Here is a 23,449-nt window from a genome sequence, read left to right as displayed (position 1 = left end):
CTATCACGTAGGGCACGTTTCGTGCGCCCTACGTATTGCTTTTTGCATCCCTGACATGTCAGGAGATAAATAACATGTGTGGTATTACATGTGATTCTGTAACGTATGTCAAATTCTTTGCCTGTTGTACTAGATTTAAATTTTATTCCTTGTTCTATGTGTAGGCAAGTTTTACAAATTTTACCATTACATTTGTTACAACCTAGTCTTTGAGTTAGCCATGTCTGTTTACTGTTGCTAGGCAACATTGACGGAGCAAGAATGTTACCTAAAGTTTTTGCTCTACGAGCTGAAAAGAAGCAACCTTCATTAACAATTTTCTTTAATTTAGTGTCACTTTCTAAGATGGGTAAGCAACCACGTACAATATCACAAATTTTGTTAAAATCTCTACTGTAATTTGTGATAAAAGTGGGCTTGTTATGTTGTCTTTGTTTTTTTGGTGTGTCTTTGTATATCAAATCATCTCTGTTGATAAGATCTACTTTATTCTTTGTTTTAATAAGAAGGTCTGTTTTGTAACCCCTGGCCTCCAATCGTTGGATTGGTCTGTTCGGCATGCATTTGAAATTTTGTTTCTGTTGTGCAATTACGTTTTGTCCTAATTAATTGTCCATATGGAATAGATTCAATGGTGTGTTTAGGGTGACATGAAGAAGAGTGTAGAATGGTGTTACCTGCTGTGCTTTTTCTAAAAAGTTCTATATCAATAGAATGTGTATCATTGTTAGATGTTAAAGTAACATCCAAAAAGTTTATAGTGTTGGCATTTTCAGTCATAGTGAAGGATAAGTTGAGTTTGTTGCTGTTGACATAGTCAAGAAACCTGGCAACTGATTGCTGGTCTCCATCCCACACCAACACCAAATCGTCAATGTACCTGCCAAAAAAAACAATGTGATCTCGGGGAGTGCAGAATTATTAGGCAAGTTGTATTTTTGAGGATTAATTTTATTATTGAACAACAACCATGTTCTCAATGAACCCAAAAAACTCATTAATATCAAAGCTGAATAGTTTTGGAAGTAGTTTTTAGTTTGTTTTTAGTTATAGCTATTTTAGGGGGATATCTGTGTGTGCAGGTGACTATTACTGTGCATAATTATTAGGCAACTTAACAAAAAACAAATATATACCCATTTCAATTATTTATTTTTACCAGTGAAACCAATATAACATCTCAACATTCACAAATATACATTTCTGACATTCAAAAACAAAACAAAAACAAATCAGTGACCAATATAGCCACCTTTCTTTGCAAGGACACTCAAAAGCCTGCCATCCATGGATTCTGTCAGTGTTTTGATCTGTTCACCATCAACATTGCGTGCAGCAGCAACCACAGCCTCCCAGACACTGTTCAGAGAGGTGTACTGTTTTCCCTCCTTGTAAATCTCACATTTGATGATGGACCACAGGTTCTCAATGGGGTTCAGATCAGGTGAACAAGGAGGCCATGTCATTAGATTTTCTTCTTTTATACCCTTTCTTGCCAGCCACGCTGTGGAGTACTTGGACTCGTGTGATGGAGCATTGTCCTGCATGAAAATCATGTTTTTCTTGAAGGATGCAGACTTCTTCCTGTACCACTGCTTGAAGAAGGTGTCTTCCAGAAATTGGCAGTAGGACTGGGAGTTGAGCTTGACTCCATCCTCAACCCGAAAAGGCCCCACAAGCTCATCTTTGATGATACCAGCCCAAACCAGTACTCCACCTCCACCTTGCTGGCGTCTGAGTCGGACTGGAGCTCTCTGCCCTTTACCAATCCAGCCACGGGCCCATCCATCTGGCCCATCAAGACTCACTCTCATTTCATCAGTCCATAAAACCTTAGAAAAATCAGTCTTGAGAAATTTCTTGGCCCAGTCTTGACGTTTCAGCTTGTGTGTCTTGTTCAGTGGTGGTCGTCTTTCAGCCTTTCTTACCTTGGCCATGTCTCTGAGTATTGCACACCTTGTGCTTTTGGGCACTCCAGTGATGTTGCAGCTCTGAAATATGGCCAAACTGGTGGCAAGTGGCATCTTGGCAGCTGCACGCTTGACTTTTCTCAGTTCATGGGCAGTTATTTTGTGCCTTGGTTTTTCCACACGCTTCTTGCGACCCTGTTGACTATTTTGAATGAAACGCTTGATTGTTCGATGATCACGCTTCAGAAGCTTTGCAATTTTAAGAGTGCTGCATCCCTCTGCAAGATATCTCACTATTTTTGACTTTTCTGAGCCTGTCAAGTCCTTCTTTTGACCCATTTTGCCAAAGGAAAGGAAGTTGCCTAATAATTATGCACACCTGATATAGGGTGTTGATGTCATTAGACCACACCCCTTCTCATTACAGAGATGCACATCACCTAATATGCTTAATTGGTAGTAGGCGTTCGAGCCTATACAGCTTGGAGTAAGACAACATGCATAAAGAGGATGATGTGGTCAAAATACTCATTTGCCTAATAATTCTGCACTCCCTGTATACAGTACATGATTATATATAGGTATTGATATATACAGATATATATATAGGAATATCTATTTGAAAATACATTGGAATGTGAAATATTTACAATATACACACAGTATGACACTTAGTTAAAAATGAATACTGCATAAATATATAACATGTTTTCAGCTACTTGACTGCAAAGGGCTCCAATGTACATATAAATGTCTACATATTTATACATATGTATTTATGTGTTTACATGGGTATATATGTCTGTATATGCATATATACACATATAAATAGGAATATCTGCTATGTGCAGAACATTGGAATGAGAAATATTTACAGTTAAAACACACTATATTGCATAAATATGGTTTTTCATGTTTCAATCTACTTAATTGCAAAGGGCTTCAAAATAACTCATTGTGTAACCAATTTACAAATCTAGACAAGTCATAAGACTTGCTTTTCCCACAGAAACTCTCTGAATACATTAATTCCAATGCAGTAAATTACTCTGGGTAAGCTATGCAAATGAGGTTCACAATTACTCACTTTTTTACTTTTAGCCTGCTTTTTATGGCTTTTTTAATCACTGTACTAACCCTAGCCAAGCTTAAAAGCTGTGTAATACGGCGATGCTATGGCGTAAAGGGAAATCTGCCTTAAAAAGCAGGCTAAAAGTAAAAAAAGTGAGTCATTGTGAACCTAATTTGCATATCTTACCCAGAGTCCTTTGCTGCATTGGAAACAATGTATTAATAGAGTTTCTGTGGGAAAATCAAGTCTTCTGACGTGTCTAGATTTGTAAATGGGTTACACAATGAGTTATTTTTCCTAGATTTTTTATTTAGTGGAGGATTTTAAACTCACTTTTCACCTCCCCACAATTTTAATTGTTGTTGTGTATATATATATATATATATATATATATATATATATATTTATACATATATATATATTTATACACTCACCGGCCACTTATTAGGTACATCTTGCTAGTACCAAGTTGGACCCCCTTTTGCTTTCAGTACTGCCTTAATTCTTTGTGGTATATATTCAACAAGGTGTTGGAAACATTCCTCAGAGATTTTGGTCCTTATTGACATGATATCATCACGCAGTTGCTCCAGATTTGTCGGCTGCACATCCATGATCCCATTCCACCACATCCCAAAGGTGCTCTATTGGATTAAGATCTGGTGACTGTGGAGGCCATTGGAATACAGTCAACTCATTGTCATGTTCAAGAAACCAGTTTAAGATGATTAGAGCTTTGTGACATGGTGCATTATCCTGCTGGAAGTAGCCATCAGAAGATGAATACACTAGTCATAAAGGGATGGACATGGTCAGCAACAATACTCAGGTAGGCTGTGACATTTAAACAATGCTCAATTGGTACTAAGGGGCCCAAAGTATGCCAAGAAAATATCCCCCACACCATTACACCACCAGCCTGAACCGTTGATACAAGGCAGGATGGATCCATGCTTTCATGTTGTTTTCGCGAAATTCTAACCCTACCATCTGATTGTTGCAGCTGAAATCGAGACTCATCAGACCAGGCAACGTTTTTCCAATCTTCTAGTGTCCAATTTTGGTGAGCCTGTGCGAGTTGTAGCCTCAGTTTCCTGTTCTTAGCTGACAGGAGTGGCACCCGGTGTGGTCTTCTGCTGCTGTAGCCCATCTGCTTCAAGGTTCGATGTGTTGTGCATTCAGAGATGGTATTCTGCATACCTTGGTTGTAATGAGTGTTTATTTGAGTTACAGTTGCCTTTCTATCATCTCGAACCAGTCTACCCATTCTCCTCTGACCTCTGACATCAACAAGGCATTGTCGTCCACACAACTGCCTCTCACTGGATATTTTCTCTTTTTCGGACCATTCTCTGTAAACCCTAGAGATGGTTGTGTGTGAAAATCACAGTAGATTAGCAGTTTTTTAAATACTCAGACCAGCCCGTCTGGCACCAACAACCATGCCACTTTCAAAGTCACTTAAATCCCCTTTCTTCTCCATTCTGATGCTTGGTTTTAACTTCAGCAAGTCGTCTTCACCACGTCTAGATGCCTAAATGCTGCATTGTGTTGCTGCCATGTGATTAGCAATTTGTGTTAACAAGCAATTGAACAGGTGTACCTAATAAAGTGACCGGTCAGTGTATATATATATATATATATATATATATATGTATTTATGTGTTTATATGTGTATATATGTCTGTAATACATACATATAAATCAATGCCCTTTTTTTTCTAACCCCTGAGACCTCATATCGTTGAGCCCTTATAACTTTTTTGTGCAATAATTTGTGGATAGTTTTATTAGATAGTGTTATTATGAGTGTAACTGTACTTTGTAATGTTTTCTTTATGCGTTTTGTGACACTTTTTAATTTTGTGTAACAGTTAACCACAGCTCTGAGATTGCGGTAATCATTCTAGCATAAATTGCAATTGCCCTCAACTTGTAATATGAGCGCAATTTAACGATCGAGAAAACCTGCGTGCAAAATATTTGCACCTCACTGGTAATCTATCCCAATGTCTTTTATAATTGCAAAATGGATATAGCATTGCTATGAAAAGGTAAGAAATGATCATATGACATTTTTAAAACATTTAATAAACATCAGTTTAATTTAAAATAATTTTTATAATAATATAAATTATTTGCTTTAAAAACCCAATCTAAAACAAAAGATGTTAAACAATCTGGTCTGGTTAGATTTCAGAAGATGCCTTGTAAAGAATTGTTTTAACTCCTTAGACGTTGGCTGCCATTTTTACATTTGGGGTTAATTAGTGAGGGTCTCACTGACAGGCAGTCGTAGGGGCCGAATCATAAAGCTCCGAATGGAAGTTGATGCCCCTGTTTCCGCGCGAGCCTAAAGACCGCTGCTCCATAACTTGTCTGCCTGCTCTGAGGCTGTGGACATCAATCTGCCCGATCCTATACGATCGGGCTGATTGACACCCCCTGCTAGCGGCCAATGCAATGATAAATGTAGACAGCATATGCTGTCGGCATTTATTGATGTGCGGCGGACATGATACGCTACATCGTATCATGTCCGCTCGCACTTTCATAAATCGGCCCCATAGTAACAGTAATAATGCAGTAACACCACTGGCAGCGAGACTTGTGCTATAACAGGGCTGAAAACTTTTTAGGACACTTGACATACAGGGTACATAGTTGACATTAAGGGATTAAAGGCAATTTGTACCTTGATGAGTTTTGTGTATCTCACTAATTTTCTTTATGTGAAAGAGAGACACTTAAAGGGACATTGAACACTAAATACATGCTAGATAGAATGATGCATTCAAAGAAAAGATTAGTCCATGACTAACATGTAGATGTATTTTTTAAAGTTTCATTAGTTGTTTAAAAAGTGACAAAATAAGTGTAAAGTTTTAGTGGGAGCTGCCATGTTGTAACTTGTGTTACCTTCTCTGCTGTGGCCAATTAGGGACAGTTATACATAGGTCACTAGAGTGTGCAGCCAATTGTTGTGCTGGATTTAACAGTGTTCTGCACTTCCATTTCTAACAGGAACTGAAAAGCTCACAATTTCAGAATGGAATTACAGGCAAAGAGGACAAAATAAATAATGAAAGTATATTGCAGAGTTGTTTTATTATATACAATTTATCATTTTATATTACCATCTCAAAGTGTTTAATATCCCTTTATTTACAATATAGTACTTAGTAAAATAAGCTGAAGATTTGTCTCCATACTGGTGCTTTTTTGAGACTTGAGCTCTTTATGATGGGTGGGCTCAGTTTGCTATACTAAACCAAAATAATACAGGTACTGCAATCCTAAAATTGTTATCTTGCAGGTAATGAAATGCTACACAATTTGGAATCTATTATTTTGAGCATATTGTTAACCATTTAATAACCAATAACAGAATTATTCTGTCATGGAACAAGTGAGCAAACTGGAGCTGTGTCCTTAAAGGGATACTAAACCCAATTTTTATTTTTTTTCATGATTCAGATAGAGCAGGTAATTTTAGACAACTTTCTAATTTACTCCTATTATGAATTTTTCTTTGTTCTTTTGGTATCTTTATTTGAAAAGGAAGAATGTAAGCTTAGGAGCAGCCCATTTTTGGTTCAGCACCCTGGGTAGCGTTTGCTAATTGATGGTTACATTTAGTCACAAATAAGCAAGCGCTACCCAGGTGTTTAACCACAAATGGGCTGGCTCCTAAGCTTACATTCCTGCTTTTCAAATAAAGATACCAAGAGAACAAAGAAAATTTCATAAAAGGAGTACATTGGAAAGCTGCTTAAAATTGCCAGCTCTATTTGAATCATGAAAAAATTTGGGTTTCTTATCCCTTTAAAGGGCTTAGTAAAGCTGAGGCTGTATTTTTCATAAAAAGAAAAATTCAAGAAAAAAGGGGTGCGGAAGTACTTCTTTACAGAAAGTGTGATTGATTATTGGAATAAACTTCCTTTAGAGGTGGCAATGACAAACACGGTAGGGACTTTAAGAATGCCTGACATAAGCATAAGGCTCTCCTATTAGTTAGATAAGTTTAAAGGGACATTAAACTGCTGGGCACAACCACCCTAGAATATTGACTACTCACTATGTTATTGCATTTCATCCTGTTCCTGCAGCTCTTTTTAAATCCATTGTCCTATTTAAAAAGCTTAAAGGTGCCAGATACTGGGAGCTGCCATCTTGGAGCTGTGCACACTCACAGATCAGTGACATTGCCTATTTTTTTTATCAGCTGTAAAATATGCTTCAGGTTAGGGAGTATGATACAGACCAGGAACTGTAGATTTCTGCAGCTGCTGCATTGCTATACATTATTATTGAATGTGTTTTTTAAATATATTTTGTGTATCTGTAAAACAGATCTGTGAGTGTGCACAGCTTTGGTCACAGGTGTGAGAATACCTGAGTTTCAAGATGGCAGCCCCAGTGCAAAGAGGCGGAGCTTCAATATCTGGCACCTTTAAGCTATTAAAACAGGAAAACTGGTTTGTAAAGAGCCGTCCCTTTAAGCTTTTAGGAAATTTTGGGCAGAATTGTTGAGCCTATGGTTCTTATTTGCCGCCAAAATCTATGTTTCTATGTTAGAACAGGGTTCCGTAATCCTTCTATCCCAATTAACGTCCCTGTTTTATTTTTATTTATTGTGCTACTTGTATAACACTGTGGATACTAATGGCATATTACAAATAAAGATAATAATTTTGCAGGGTTCTAATAAAGGGGTTGATCCAAATCCTTTAGAAAAAGCTTATCAAATGATTTATCAACAAAACTCCCCGTAGACTTGAATTTTCTAGAAAAACTATCATTTTAACTTTTCTTAAAAATTGTGACCAGCACCAAGTTTGGATGTGGATGAAAAACTGCAACAGTGTGAGCGGTAAAAAAGTACTTATTGCAATTGTACCATAGGGGAGGACTGGCAGATTTTTAGTCTTAAGGAAGCAAACACAAGATACCAGTTAATAATCATCAAACGTTATTGAGTGCTTTTACGTGGAGATATAGGAGCAGTGTAGGGACAATGGCTTCATTCAATCTATAGTAAGTCTTCCCCCACTGCACACCTTTTAACTCCTTCCCGACGTTAGGACATTCAATGCCATCCTAACTGTGCTGGGCTTTAGCGCCGTTAGGACGGCATGGAACATCCTAGCCGTTTTGCTGTACAGAAGTCATGAACTATCGCATGATTTCAATTTTTACTTATTTTTTTACATCAGAACTTTGTTCCAATGTAGACAAATAAGATTTAAATATGGTAAATAAAAAAATGTGTTTTTGTTCAAATTAAAATGATTTAGTAGTTGTCGTTGTATTATTGTATTGCAGATTCCATAATTCTTTCATTTAAAATATAGTCATATAGTGAAACTTACCAGGGTAAACTTTCAACCGTTTGTTTATCATTAGCAAATTCATCGTGGGGTCCTTTTGTTGTCCAAAAAAGACCTTCATAATCGCCTTTGCTAAATGCCACCCTGGGAGTAATTTCCTCACTAGAACTCTTCTTAGACTGTGTTGTATAAAATCCCATTGCATCTTCTGGGTATATGAAAATAGCATATGATTTGGAGATATCGGATGCTAGAACTGCTTGAAATGTGTTTTTCTGTGAGATATAAGATCATCATAATTTTTTTGAGTTAGGATGAGATAACATAAGTGATTTAGGTAAAAAAAGTACAGATAATTTAGTCTTTAAACAAATAAAGGTAAAATATATAGAGAACATTTATTTTTAGGTAAAATTATACAAAATAACTGTATAGAAGGCACAAACTAAAACTAAAACAATAACATTTACAGACCATCCATACCCCTTAGTAATATATATATAAAACACAGGCATCAATCAAAATCTATATGCTGCTCTTTTTTTTTGGCTGAAACGTTTTGGACATCTTTTTAACACTATTTCATGGCTATTATTGTGCACATGTTCAAAACACTCTGAACGTGCCACAGGAGAAATTAGAGAGGTCTATTAACATATATGGTACTGATGGTGTGTTTTTCATTTTTATTTTAATATTTGATTCTAAGTCACACTAGCACTGATATAATTGTCACTAACAGTACTGGCATCTTTTGATTCGGGTTTTAAAAGGGGATCACACAATCATGACTTTCATTGAAAACTTTTGTAATCTGTTTCCATCCGCGCCACTGCTAAAGCATCTGAATGCATCTTTTATGCTATCAGTATGTGCAGACCGTGCACCAATTTCCTATCGCTATAAAGTCACTTTTCAACTTCGATAAGTATTGTTTTTGACAATATTTAATTGTATTGTTTGTGAAAGCACCGTTTCCATTTTGGCATGAACTGAAAACAAGACGGCAAGTACAGGTTTCTATTGAAATGACTTATAATATCTTCTTTTACTGGATTTTAACTTTACTGAAACAAATCAAATATTTAAATACAAGTGAAAAAAAACTTCATTTTTAGATGTTGGGGTGCTGAAGTGACTATTAAAGTATGCAAATCATGCCAAGATATACGTATGGTATTCATATTGTTAATAAGTGGTGAGGATGGATTATGATTGCAGTAGATTGAACAAAGGGGTTACATGAATACATCTTTCCTGTAAACATAAGAGGTGTGAATAGGTTGTTGTATCAGTCAGTTTCCTGTGACTACAAGTTTCTATATTAAAAACAGGTACTGAACACACAAAAAATCCTTTTTGGTAGCTTTTCAGTTGAAAACTCATTTGCAGTCTTTTAACAAACAACACAATATGGTATTGTGATAACTTGAGAAGCACAACGACCAATTCAGTCAGAAATCCAAAAGCCCTTGTGATTGTGATTGACTCCCAAAACATTTAATTGTAATCACACTTAAAGGACCAGTCAACACAGTAGATTTGCATAATCAACACATGCAAGATAACAAGACAATGCAACAGCACTTAGAGGCCTATTTATCAAGCCGTCAACCGCAAATACACTGGAATTCCGCAGCGTAATTATGTCGAGACTGATTCGCCTTATTTATCAAAGCCTACAGACCGGCAAAAGTTGAAATCTATGACGTAACATACGATCCGGCGGTCTCAGTCCGACACAGATTGATGCTTACGTCATTACAGATGTTCTGAATACAAATTCGGCACTATCTGACTACTTTTGCAAGTTATCAAACTGCTAACAGGTACGCTCGCCACTATTCCGGCCCAGCGTACCTGGTTTTCAATCCGCCACCCTGGAGGCCATAGATGCAATAGGAATCAATGGGAGTCTGAAAGCAGCCAAAGCTTATGTTCGATGCTGCCAGATATCCCATTGATTTCTATGCTAGAATAAAAGTTACGTTTACACCTAACACCCTAACATAACCACCGAGTCTAAACACCCCTAATCTGCCGCCCCCGACATCCCCGCCACTTACATAATGTAATTAACCCCTATCTCGCTGCTCCCCGACACCACCGCAAACTAAATAAACATATTAACCCCTATCCCACCGCAACTTTAATAAAAGTATTAACCCCTATCCCGCCGCTCCCGGACCCCGCCGCAACTAAATAAATGTATTAACCTCTAAAATCCTGGCCTCCCACATCACTACCACTTACTAAACCTATTAACCCCTAAACCGCCAGCCCTTCACATCGCCATAAACTAAATTCACATATTAACCTCTAAACCTGACAACCCGCTAACTTTACATTAAATATTAACTCCTCCCTATCTCATAATAAATAAATTTAAACTTACCTTCGGCTTTTTCCCAGTTTAATTTATATCCTGTCACTAAACACCGCCACTATACTTAAATGTTTAACCCCTATCCCGCCACTCCCGGACCCCAACGCAACTCTAATAAAGTTATTAACCCCATCCCGCTGCTCCCGGAGCCCACCGCAACTCTAATAAAGTTATTAACCCCTATCTTTCCGCTCCTGGAGCTCACTGCAACTCTAATAATTAGGTCCGCCAGACCTCGCTGAATACGGAAAGCAATACGCTCTCCATATTCAGCATTGCACCAGCAGCTCACAAGAGCTGCTGGTGCAACACCGCCGCCCCCTGCAGACTCACGGCCAATGCAGACTCGCGGCCGTACTTGATCGGGTTGATTTCCGGCGTTGTCTGTCCGCCTGCTCAGAGCAGGCGGACAGGTTATGGAGCAGCGGTCACAAAGACACAAAGGTCACATCATAACTGCTGTTTCTGGCGAGCCTGAAGACTCGCCAGAAACACGGTCCGTCAAGCTCCTTTCGGAGCTTGATAGATAGGCCCCATAGTCTCTGTTTCCGCACGAGCCTTCAGGCTCGCCGGGAACAAGAGTTAAGAAGCAGCGGTCTTAAGATTGCTGCTCCTTAACTCGTCCGCTGCCTCTGAGGCTGCAGACACCGACCGATCGAATACGATCGAATCGGGTTGATTGACACCCCCTGCTACCAGCTGCAAATCTGTAGGGGGCGGCATTGCACAAGCAGTTCACTGCTTTTGCAATGTTAAATGCCGATGCTGGGCGGACATAATTCGCTATAGCGATTCATGTCCGCCCGGGGTATGATAAATCTACCCCTTTGTAACTTTTGTGTGCAATATTTTGAATAATTATTATTAGATAATGTTATCATAAGTGTAAGTGCAGTTTGAAATGTATTTTTGATGTGTTTTGTGCAACTTTTTAATTTTGCGAAAAAGTTAACCAGAGCACTGAAGTCGCAGTAATCATTCAAGCATAATTTGCATGATAAATAAAACCCTTATCACTCATGAGCAAACGTTTGCGCTCCACTTGTAATCTAGTCCATAATGTATATGTTTACAGCAAGAATTAGCCCTGTAATTCTGTTTTTGTTTTGTTTTTAAATTGTGATTTGTTTAATTTAATTTAAACCATACTTTTACTTTCAAACCCAAAATGTACAGGAATAAACTCATATGTTTAAAGGGATATGAAACACAAAATGTTTCTTTCATGATTCGGATAGAGCATAGCTTTTTAAACATTTTTCAATTAACTTCTATTATCAATTTTACTTCATTCTTTTAGTATGCTTTGTTAAAGGAGCAGAAATGCACTACTGGAAGCTAGCTGAACACATTGGTAAGCCAATAACAAGAGGCATATATGTTCAGCCACAAATCAGCATCTAGTTTCCAGCTCCTTAGCCTACCTAGGTATGATTTTCAACAAAGGATACCAAAGAACAAATTATATAATAGAAGTCAATAGGAAAGTTGTTTACATTGATTGCTCTATCTGAATCATGAAGGAATTTTTTTTTGGGTATCATCATGTCCCTTTAAAAGCTTGCATTGAGGTGCTAAATGTATTTATCTATTATTTATTACTACAATGTAGTTATTTTTATCAGCTACCTAGCCTTTAGTATATGATCAGTTGCATGCTTGAGATCTTAAAGGGACACTAAACCCATTTTCTTTCTTTAATGATTCAGATAGAGCATGCAATTTTAAGCAACTTTCTGGTTTACTCAATTTTTCTTCATCCTCTTGCTATCTTTATTTGAAAAGCAAGAATGTAAGCTTAGGATCCGGCCCATTTTTGGTTCAGCACCTGGGTTGAGCTTGCTGATTGGTGGCTAAATGTAGCCAACAATTAGCAAGCACTATCCCGTGTGCTGAATCAAAAATGGGCAGTCTCCTTAGCTTAGATTTCTGCTTTTTCAAATAAAGATAGCAAGAGAATAAATAAATAAAAATTGATAATAGGATTAAATTAGAAAGTTGCTTAAAGGGACATGAAACCCAATTTTTTTCTATCGTGATTTAGAAAGAGCATGTCATTTTAAACAACTTTCTAATTTACTTCTATTATCTAATTTGCTTCATTCTCTTGATATCACTTGCAGAAAAGCATATCTAGATATGCTCAGTAGCTGCTGATTGGTTGCTGCACATAAAGGCCTTGTGTGATTGGCTCACACATGTGCATTGCTATTTCTTCAACAAAGGATATCTAAAGAATTGAGCAAATTAGATAAGAGAAGTAAATTGGAAAGTTGTTTAAAATTGCATGCCCTATCTGAATCATGAAAGTTTAATTTTGACTAGACTGTTCCTTTAAAATTGCATATTCTATCTGAATCATAAAGGAAAGAAAAATGGGTTTAGTGTCCCTTTAATGTAATGCCTACAACAATGGTAAAAAACGAAACAAACAATACCTTGTTTTGTGGAAGCACATCTCCTCTCTGTGGATAGTACGGTGACACATTTTCCCAGGTACATATGAAAGCAGTTTTGGGATAGAATCTGCTTTCAGGAAAAGCTCTTTTAATATGGTTGGCTACAGATTCTAAGACTTCTTCTGATGAATCCTCTCGATAGTACACATCTCCGCTGTTTGTTGTATCAATGTCCGAGAGAAATGGTGCAATCATTCCAAAACTTGGTGGAAATGTTTCAAGATATTCTCCATTTAATGGGTTACTTGTTGATATGAAGCCATCAGTGGAAACCTATAAAACATTTTTATAATTAAATAGTTTTTATTACATTTTTAAACGTGTCACGTTACATATTTCAAGCAGGAACTATACAAATCATACAATGTGTCTATGAACATACTTCGATATCTATTTCAATGTGGGTTTAGGGTTGTACCTTTCAGTTATCTCTCCATTTCTCTACCCAATGGAAAAAACATGTCGCCAAAACTAAACTCTGACTTTCCCATATCACCCACTGATTACATAATCACTAAAATTGTTTATACGTTTCTTTCTCCTGACACAACTCTAAAAAAAAAGTGAAGAAAAAAAGAAGAAAAGAAAAAGAAAGGAAGGGAAAAGAGAAATAGAAGAAAAGATGTCGTCTCGCCGATATGTCGTGTCAACTTGTCAGGTGGCTTCCTGTCAGTTACACCCAAAATGTCTCTTGAATGCAGGAGCTTTATACTGCCCTCCGAACCCAGTGTCCTACCAGTGTGGAGTCAATGCAATTAGTTCTAAAGGGCCTTGATTGTGGTTTTTATCACTTCAATTGGTATTGCGCATTATCCAATAAAACCATGTTTTGTTGTACCCTGTAACCACGCCATATAAAACATTTTTCATATCATGTAAAAAATGGATTTATTAATTCATACAATAATAATAAATCAGCATAACAAATGTCCTAAATTGAATTCTGTAGAACCTTGTGTTAATTATTGTGTAGTTAGTAGGGCCCTCCAGAAATGTTCCCCCTATGTAAGAGTAATGCATGGATAGAAGAACACAATTGTAAGTGTTGGGTAAATGTTGGGCCTCAGTAGGGTTAAAGGTTACGTTAGAGCTGGTGTCACATCACAGGTCATAGGTTACAGTAATAGTTTAGATGCTCTTTAAGGGTGTGCACTTCATGATCACTAGATAGAAAGATAGATAGATAGATAGATAGATAGATAGATAGATATAAATCCTTGTAAATATTGTTGTAAACACTGCTGCTGCCATGCACTGCTAAAGACATATGCATGCTACTTAAAGGGACACTGAACCCAATTCTTTTCTTTCATGATTCCGATAGAGCATGTAATTTTAAGGAACTTTCTAATTTACTCCTATTATCCTTTTTTCTTCGTTCTCTTGCTATCTTTATTTAAAAATCATGAATGTAAATCTTAGCAGCCAGCCCATTTTAGGATCAGCACCATGAAAAGAGCTTGCTTATTGGAGGCTGACATTTATCCACCAATAAGCAAGCATATCCCAGGTTCTCAACTAAAAATGGGCCGGCTCCTATGCATCACATTCCTGCTTTTTAAATAAAGATAGCAAGAGAACAAAGAAAAAATGATAATAGGAGTAAATTAGAAAGTTGCTTAAAATGTCATGCTCTATCTGAATCATGAAATAAAACATTTGGGTTCAGAATCCTTTTAAGTATGCTGCCATGGAAAGGAAATAAAAAAAAAATAATGCAAAGAAATGGGGTTAATATATTTTTTTTAAGTGTATTTATTTATCGCTTCCATTTCCATTTAAAAGTTTTGATGACTGAATATGATTGAAAAAACTGAATTATACTTTAAATTAAAAAAAGCAATGTAAATATATTTGTAATAAATGTAGCAATATTAAAAACTGTATAAACAAATGTTTGGTACAAAAATCAAGAACAACAAGAACAAAATATGATTATAATCCTATAATCATATTAACAAATTGTGGTTTGTATGAAAATAACCATTTATAATGTTGAATCCTATACATTAATTACAGCACAACATGAATATGATAATTATTGGTTTAATAATATACATTTTATTACATTACCTTAACATTTTATGATATTAGGACATTAAATTATCTTGGTATTCTTCATTGAAGAGCATACCTGGGAAGCAGCAGTGCAATGCTGGGAGCTAGCTGATGATTGGTAGCTACACAGATGTGTTCATCACTGCTGCTCTGAAGATGACTTTAATGATCTGTTTATGTATCTCATTTGCAGTGGTTAAACACATATGGGTCGATTCTAATCTTTCTGATTTTTTTCAATGTTGGAAAAATAGGAATGGCCATTCATTTTTTTTGTTAACAAAGTGATCACAATCGTTCTGAGTCAAACACAGCTCAAATTGTTAATAAACATACAATTTGATCTCCATTTCCCCACAACAGCTCTTGGAATTCTTAAACATTATGAATTTAATTTGTATATCAGCATCATGGGTATACTGGGCATATTGACATGATAACATCACGCAATTGCTGCAGATTTGTCGGCTGCACATCCATGATGCAAATCTCCCATTCCACCACATCCCAAAGGTGCTCTATTAGATTGAGATCTGGTGACTGTGGAGGTCATTCGAGTACAGTGAACTCATTGTCATGTTCAAGAAACCAGTTTGAGATGATTTGAGCTTTGTTACATGGTGCATTATCAAGTTGGAAATAGCCATCAGAAGATGGGTACACTGTAGTCATAAAGGGATGGACATGGTCAGCAACAATACTCAGGTAGGCTGTGGTGTTTAAACAATGCTCAATTGGTACTAAGGGGCCCAAAGTATGCCAATAAAATATTCCCTACACCATTACACCACCAGCCTGAACTGTTGATACAAGGCAGGATGGATCCATGCTTTCATGTTGTTTACACCAAATTCTGACCCTACCGTCTGAATTTTGCAGCTGAAATCAAGACTCATCCGACCAGGCAACATTTTTTCCAATCTTCTATTGGCCCAATTTCATGAGCCTTTTCTAAATGAAGCCTCACTTTCCTGTTCTTAGCTGACAGGAGTGACACCAGGTGTGGTCTTCTGCTGCTGTAGCCCATCTGCTTCAAGGCTCGACGTGTTGTACATTTATAGATGGTATTCTGCATACCTTGTTTGTAACAAGTGGTTATTTTAGTTACTGTTGCCTTTCTATCATCTCAAACCAGTCTGCCCATTCTCCTCTGACCTCTGACATCAACAAGGCATTTTCGTCTACACAACTGTCGCTCACTGGATATTTTCTATTTTCAGGCCATTCTCTGTAAACCCTAGAGATGGTTGTGCGTGAAAATCCCAGTAGATCAGCAGTTTTTGAAATACTCAGACCAGCTCGTCTGGCACCAACAACCATGCCACGTTCAAAGTCACTTAAATCCCCTTTCTTCCCCATTCTGATGCTCGGTTTGCACTTCAGCAAGTCGTCTTCACCAAGTCTAGATGCCTAAATATATTGATTTGCAACCATGTGATTGGCTGATTAGCAATTTGTGTTACCAGGCAATTGAACAGGTGTACCTAATACAGCTTATGTAAATGAAGCCAACAAACAGTTTAGTGATAAGTGCATTTATAAGGGATTAAAATTTAATCCTACTTCAAAGTTTGTTGGTGAACTAGAAAAATTGCTACTGGAAGGCAAAAGTCTTGGAATACTCAATGAAAAAACAGCAGAACACTTATTAATAAGATTCCCTACTGTTTCTACGTTCAAACATATACCTAAAATACATAAGGATCCCCTTAATCCCCCAGGGAGACCAATAATTTCAACTATAGGAACACTCTGTGAAAGATTAGGGGAATGGATTGATGGATTTCTCCAACCCATTGTGAAAAATATGCCTGGATATTTGAGGGACACCAAGCAATTACTTAGGAAATTGGACAATTTCACTTGGAAAGATACTTATCTATTATTAACTATAGATGTGGTGTCCCTCTATTCATGCATACAGCACCATCAAGGCCTTCTTGCATTGGAGGAGATTATAAAATTATATACAGCATATGATGTTGCCTTTATTAGCTATTTGGTTGATGCAGTCAAGTTTTTATTGACACATAATTATTTTGTGTTTGAAAGCAAGATTTACTTGCAGAATAGAGGTACTGCAATATTGCCCCCTCATATGCAAATATTTATCTTGGATATTTTGAGATTTTTAAAATCTTTGGTGAACTGAATGGCTTTAAGGACAACATCATATTTTATACGAGATTTATCGATGATGTCCTATTGGTGTGGCAAGGTGACATCAAACAGTTGGAGAAATTCATCAATGAATTAAACAATAACAGTATGAACCTCAAATTCACATATACCTGGGCTAAGGACAACATTACATTTTTAGACCTTAAGATCAGGATAGATACTGTTAATAATGTTCTATTTACAGAAGCTTATAGAAAAGACATTGCAGGGAACACTATTCTGAGATCAGATTCACATCACCCTAACCATCTGAAGAAAGCAATCCCAAAGGGACAATTTATGAGGCTGCGCAGAAATTGCAGCAACCTCAGAGACTATGATATTCATGCAGAAGACCTAAAAAAACGGTTAATAGAAAGAGGCTATAAAGAAAATGCCCTCATAGAGTCCCTTGAACAAGTGAGGTCAATGGACAGAGACCATCTATTAATTGACAGACCTAGAGATAAAATTGGTGAGAAAAAGCTTATATTCTCTACAAAGTACAGTAATCAGTATCAAAAAATTTGCTAAATTGTAGAGAGATATTTGCCTATATTGAACAAAGAACCATCATTAACAAATATACCTGCTCAGGGAGTCAAATTTGTGTCAAGGCAAGCAAAAACTGTAGGTAATTTTGTAAAGAGAAATTTTTCAAAAAGTAAGCAATTTACTACCAGGAATTGGCTTAGCAAAAAGAATGGGACCTTTAAATGTGGTGTAAGACCATGTAAATGTTGTTATCATGTTAAGGTGGGAGACATTGTTCACTCTAACATAACAAAAAATGAATTTAGGATTTATCATCTTTTGATATGTGCATCAAACTACGTGGTTTATCTTCTCTCATGTAGATTATGTGGCTGTCAATATACAGGCAGATCAATTAGACCCCTGAAGGACCGCATCCGGGAACACTTGCTTTCCTTGGAGGCGTTAGAACCAAAGACACCAGTGGCAGAACATTTCTCTAGACATAGACCAGGCCATACATTTAATGATGTAGCATTGAAATATGTCCTATCTCTATTTGAATTTCAGGCCATAGATTGTGTCACAAAACAAATTACAGGAGGTGACAGATTAGCATCTCTAAATAGAAAGGAAGTATTTTGGATACATAAACTTCAAACAGGCTTCCCTAAGGGCATGAATACAATATGGGATTTAAAACTATGTATAGGAACTTAGTAATTGAATAAAACATATGCTATGATATCTTTTGATCACAGGATTAAAATACATCCTTACAGAGGTTAATAAAATTAATAAAATTAAAAACTAATAGTATACAATGCAATATATATGATACTAAGACCTGTACAATCAAAATGAATGAATAATGACTACATAGTAAAAAAAAGTACTTAAAGTATTATGTTTGTGCACATGTATTGAAATTTAGTATAAAAATATTAAAATATAAGAAAAAGTGTGTGTGTGTGCGCTAACAGCTACGGGGATAATCTCCAATGGTAATTTATAAAACAACTGTGGTAGTGGGTGTATATAAGCTAAAAATCCTAGGATTATATCCTCCTTTGAACAATATATCTAATAAAATAAACACATATCCCAATTGGTACAAGAATAAAATACTTTATGTTATTATTCTTAAAAAATACATGAATATGCAAAAATGACAAAAATTAAGTTTTAATCTAAAATAAGGCTAAAAATGTATGACCGGTCATATACATATATGCATGCAAACAAACTAATTAAATACAAGATATAAATCTAAAAGCCCCACTTTGAAATGAGGGTGCGGTAGCGAATTACACTTTGTGCAACAAAAAGTATGGTAAGGGATTTGTTCTGCTTAGAACTAAAATGTATCGTGGGTCCTTTAACGACTGAATTCTTAATTAAGAAAACTTGTATCCACCTAAATGTTCTTTCCTTTGTAAATAGTAACCTTCAAAAGAGTTCCAAGAAAGTTCCGTTTGTATAGTGGAGGTTAACCAATCAACGGACAAATTCGTTTAAAGGTGGTTGGTTCGATACTAATATATTATTAGTGTGTTATCCAGGGTATAAGTCTTAATCATAGGACGGGTGACAATGTCTAACCTAACTGTAGGGCCACAACACCTCTACAGTGCCTACCTGTCTCACTTTGTGGTAAGAATTGTCCGTAGGGTTCAGGCACAGGTGTCTGGAGCGGCTCCTAACAGTCGGCGGTGTCACTGATCCTCTCGGAAGTAGATCCGGCTTGAACGAAAACTCTGCGCAGAGTATGTGGGAGAGAGGCAAAAAAAGTAATTCCGGACAATCTCTTTCAATCCTTGATGATCGTGTTATATTAACACCTTGTGGTTTATTGTCTGACTCCTTCAACGCGTTTCGCCATGTACCATGGCTTTATCAAGATGGTTCAGACATGTATTGGACCTCTTTATATACGTATGCTTCATCCGTGATTGGTCTATTGGTTTTCATGACGTTTATATAAAGGTGGATTTTATATAAGGTGGAATATTGTGACGGTCAAATCCCTTACTTCTGATCTATCTTGTCTTGACAATTAATATTATTGGCACAAAAAATATTAAAAATATATAATACATCTAAAACCATATAATATGTAAATATATAAATTATGATAACCTTAATATATGCACACTTTTTAAAATATAATGCGCAACGGTATACATAAACTTTGCATAAGAAATAATACTTTTCTAAAACGAGGTATAAATGAGATATCTCATATTTATATTGTGTGTAAAAACTACAAGGACAAAAATTATACAACTATGTTGTTAAACCGATATTGTCTATGTGTGTAAATACATTACAATGAGTATTACATTGCCCTCAATTTTAAAAAACATTTTTAAAAATTATTTTAAAAATTATTATAAAAAGGGGGGGCACACCTATGCACTAGAAATGGTACTGATATGAAGAATTGGTGTTGGTGTGATATAAAATAGATGTTAGTCTTAATTACTTATGAGGAATAGGTGTACTGGAAGGGGTTGATCTTACTCTAAAATAAATGGATGTAAATCTAATTCTGAGTTTAATCCTTGGGGGTATAAAGTTTGGAGCTCAAAGATTAATTCTGCTTCTTTTCTAAGGAGTAGTTTATCAAAATCTCCTCCTCTCCATGGTTTATTGATCCGACAGATGCCCCAATATTTAAGGTCATTTATATTATTGTGGTGAACTGTCCTGAAATGTTCGTACAACCTAGTGTCTTGGTCTCCTTTTTTGATCAGGTTTAGATGTTCTCTGATTCTTGTCCTCAGAACTCTAGAGGTCTCTCCCAAATATTGTTTCCCACAGCTACACTGGATCAAATATATGATCCCTTTATCACTACATCTAATGGTCTCTCTGATTTTGTATTTTTTGCCCGTGTTGGTAGATTTATACTCTTTACATTTTGTACTGTGTTGGCAGGCCTTACGATAACTTATATCTACAGTTACGGGGTACTGCTATGGGCACAAGGTTTGCCCCCAGCTATGCCAATTTATTCATGGGTAGGTGGGAACACCAATTTACCCGTGAGCATGAGCTGGGGGCAAACCTTGTGCTATTCAAAAGATACATTGATGATATTTTAATAGTGTGGAAGGGGAGTGAGGATAGTCTTATCACTTTTTTTGAAGACATGAATCAAAACAATTTAAATTTGAAATTCACATACACAATAAGCAAGCAACAAATAACGTTTTTAGACTTAGATATTTACATAGAACAAGGAGAACTAGCAATGAAAAATCATTTTAAGACAACGGACGCTAATAATTATATCCCAACGCACAGCTGTCATTTAAAAAGATGGATAGACAACACCCCCAAGGGCCAATTTCTTCGAATTAGACGTAATTGTTCAAAAATTTCTGATTTCGACACACAAGTCAAAGTCTTAGAAAACCGATTCCTAGAAAAAGGTTATAATCAAGAAATTTTGAAAGAAAATATCACCAAAATTAGAAATTTAGACAGAAAGAACATACTTACCAAAAAACAAAGGGGAGATAATATAACCAGTGAAACCATAAAAATACCACTAGTCATGAATTATAGTTGTCACCACAAACATCTAACTAAAATTTTAAACAAACACTGGCATTTGATCAAATCAGACCCTATTTTAGGGAATAGCATTTCAGAACACCCCAGTATCGTTTTCAGAAAAGCAACCAACATCAAGAATATTCTCGCACCTAGCGATTTTAAGAAAAAAATGAACAAAACGAAAGATAAAGACTTAACTGGAAAAAAATTACAGGGCTATTATCCCTGTTATAGCTGTAAGGCCTGCCAACACAGTACAAAATGTAAAGAGTATAAATCTACCAACACGGGCAAAAAATACAAAATCAGAGAGACCATTAGATGTAGTGATAAAGGGATCATATATTTTATCCAGTGTAGCTGTGGGAAACAATATTTGGGAGAGACCTCTAGAGTTCTGAGGACAAGAATCAGAGAACATCTAAACCTGATCAAAAAAGGAGACCAAGACACGAGGTTGTACGAACATTTCAGGACAGTTCACCACAATAATATAAATGACCTTAAATATTGGGGCATCTGTCGGATCAATAAACCATGGAGAAGAGGAGATTTTGATAAACTACTCCTTAGAAAAGAAGCAGAATTAATCTTTGAGCTCCAAACTTTATACCCCCAAGGATTAAACTCAGAATTAGATTTACATCCATTTATTTTAGAGTAAGATCAACCCCTTCCAGTACACCTATTCCTCATAAGTAATTAAGACTAACATCTATTTTATATCACACCAACACCAATTCTTCATATCAGTACCATTTCTAGTGCATAGGTGTGCCCCCCCTTTTTATAATAATTTTTAAAATAATTTTTAAAAATGTTTTTTAAAATTGAGGGCAATGTAATACTCATTGTAATGTATTTACACACATAGACAATATCGGTTTAACAACATAGTTGTATAATTTTTGTCCTTGTAGTTTTTACACACAATATAAATATGAGATATCTCATTTATACCTCGTTTTAGAAAAGTATTATTTCTTATGCAAAGTTTATGTATACCTTTGCGCATTATATTTTAAAAAGTGTGCATATATTAAGGTTATCATAATTTATATATTTACATATTATATGGTTTTTAGATGTATTATATATTTTTAATATTTTTTGTGCCAATAATATTAATTGTCAAGACAAGATAGATCAGAAGTAAGGGATTTGACCGTCACAATATTCCACCTTATATAAAATCCACCTTTATATAAACGTCATGAAAACCAATAGACCAATCACGGATGAAGCATACGTATATAAAGAGGTCCAATACATGTCTGAACCATCTTGATAAAGCCATGGTACATGGCGAAACGCGTTGAAGGAGTCAGACAATAAACCACAAAGTGTTAATATAACACGATCATCAAGGATTGAAAGAGATTGTCCGGAATTACTTTTTTCGCCTCTCTCCCACATACTCTGCGCAGAGTTTTCGTTCAAGCCGGATCTACTTCCGAGAGGATCAGTGACACTGCCGACTGTTAGGAGCCGCTCCAGACACCTGTGCCTGAACCCTACGGACAATTCTTACCACAAAGTGAGACAGGTAGGCACTGTAGAGGTGTTGTGGCCCTACAGTTAGGTTATACATTGTCACCCGTCCTATGATTAAGACTTATACCCTGGATAACACACTAATAATATATTAGTATCGAACCAACCACCTTTAAACGAATTTGTCTGTTGATTGGTTAACCTCCACTATACAAACGGAACTTTCTTGGAACTCTTTTGAAGGTTACCATTTACAAAGGAAAGAACATTTAGGTGGATACAAGTTTTCTTAATTAAGAATTCAGTCGTTAAAGGACCCACGATACATTTTAGTTCTAAGCAGAACAAATCCCTTACCATACTTTTTGTTGCACAAAGTGTAATTCGCTACCGCACCCTCATTTCAAAGTGGTGCTTTTAGATTTATATCTTGTATTTAATTAGTTTGTTTGCATGCATATATGTATATGACCGGTCATACATTTTTAGCCTTATTTTAGATTAAAACTTAATTTTTGTCATTTTTGCATATTCATGTATTT

At 36.2% G+C, this 23,449-nt stretch overlaps 1 protein-coding gene across 1 annotated transcript in view; it reads right to left on the bottom strand.

Moving 5' to 3' along the window:
* The window catches only part of NID1 (nidogen 1), a 274,670-nt gene that overhangs the window by 211,062 nt on the left and 40,159 nt on the right, over positions 1 to 23,449 (bottom strand). The window contains exons 2-3 of the mRNA XM_053711101.1: positions 13,137 to 13,430; positions 8,355 to 8,587 (exon numbers count right to left, since the gene is read on the bottom strand). Coding sequence (XP_053567076.1) covers positions 8,355 to 8,587; positions 13,137 to 13,430 — 527 coding nt within the window. The remainder of the gene's footprint in view (positions 1 to 8,354; positions 8,588 to 13,136; positions 13,431 to 23,449) is intronic.

The sequence above is a fragment of the Bombina bombina genome, chromosome 4 (genome assembly GCF_027579735.1).
Source record: "Bombina bombina isolate aBomBom1 chromosome 4, aBomBom1.pri, whole genome shotgun sequence".
Taxonomy (NCBI): domain Eukaryota; kingdom Metazoa; phylum Chordata; class Amphibia; order Anura; family Bombinatoridae; genus Bombina; species Bombina bombina.
The sequence above is the reverse complement of the archived record's forward strand: the minus strand, read 5'-3'. Positions and strand labels throughout refer to the sequence as shown.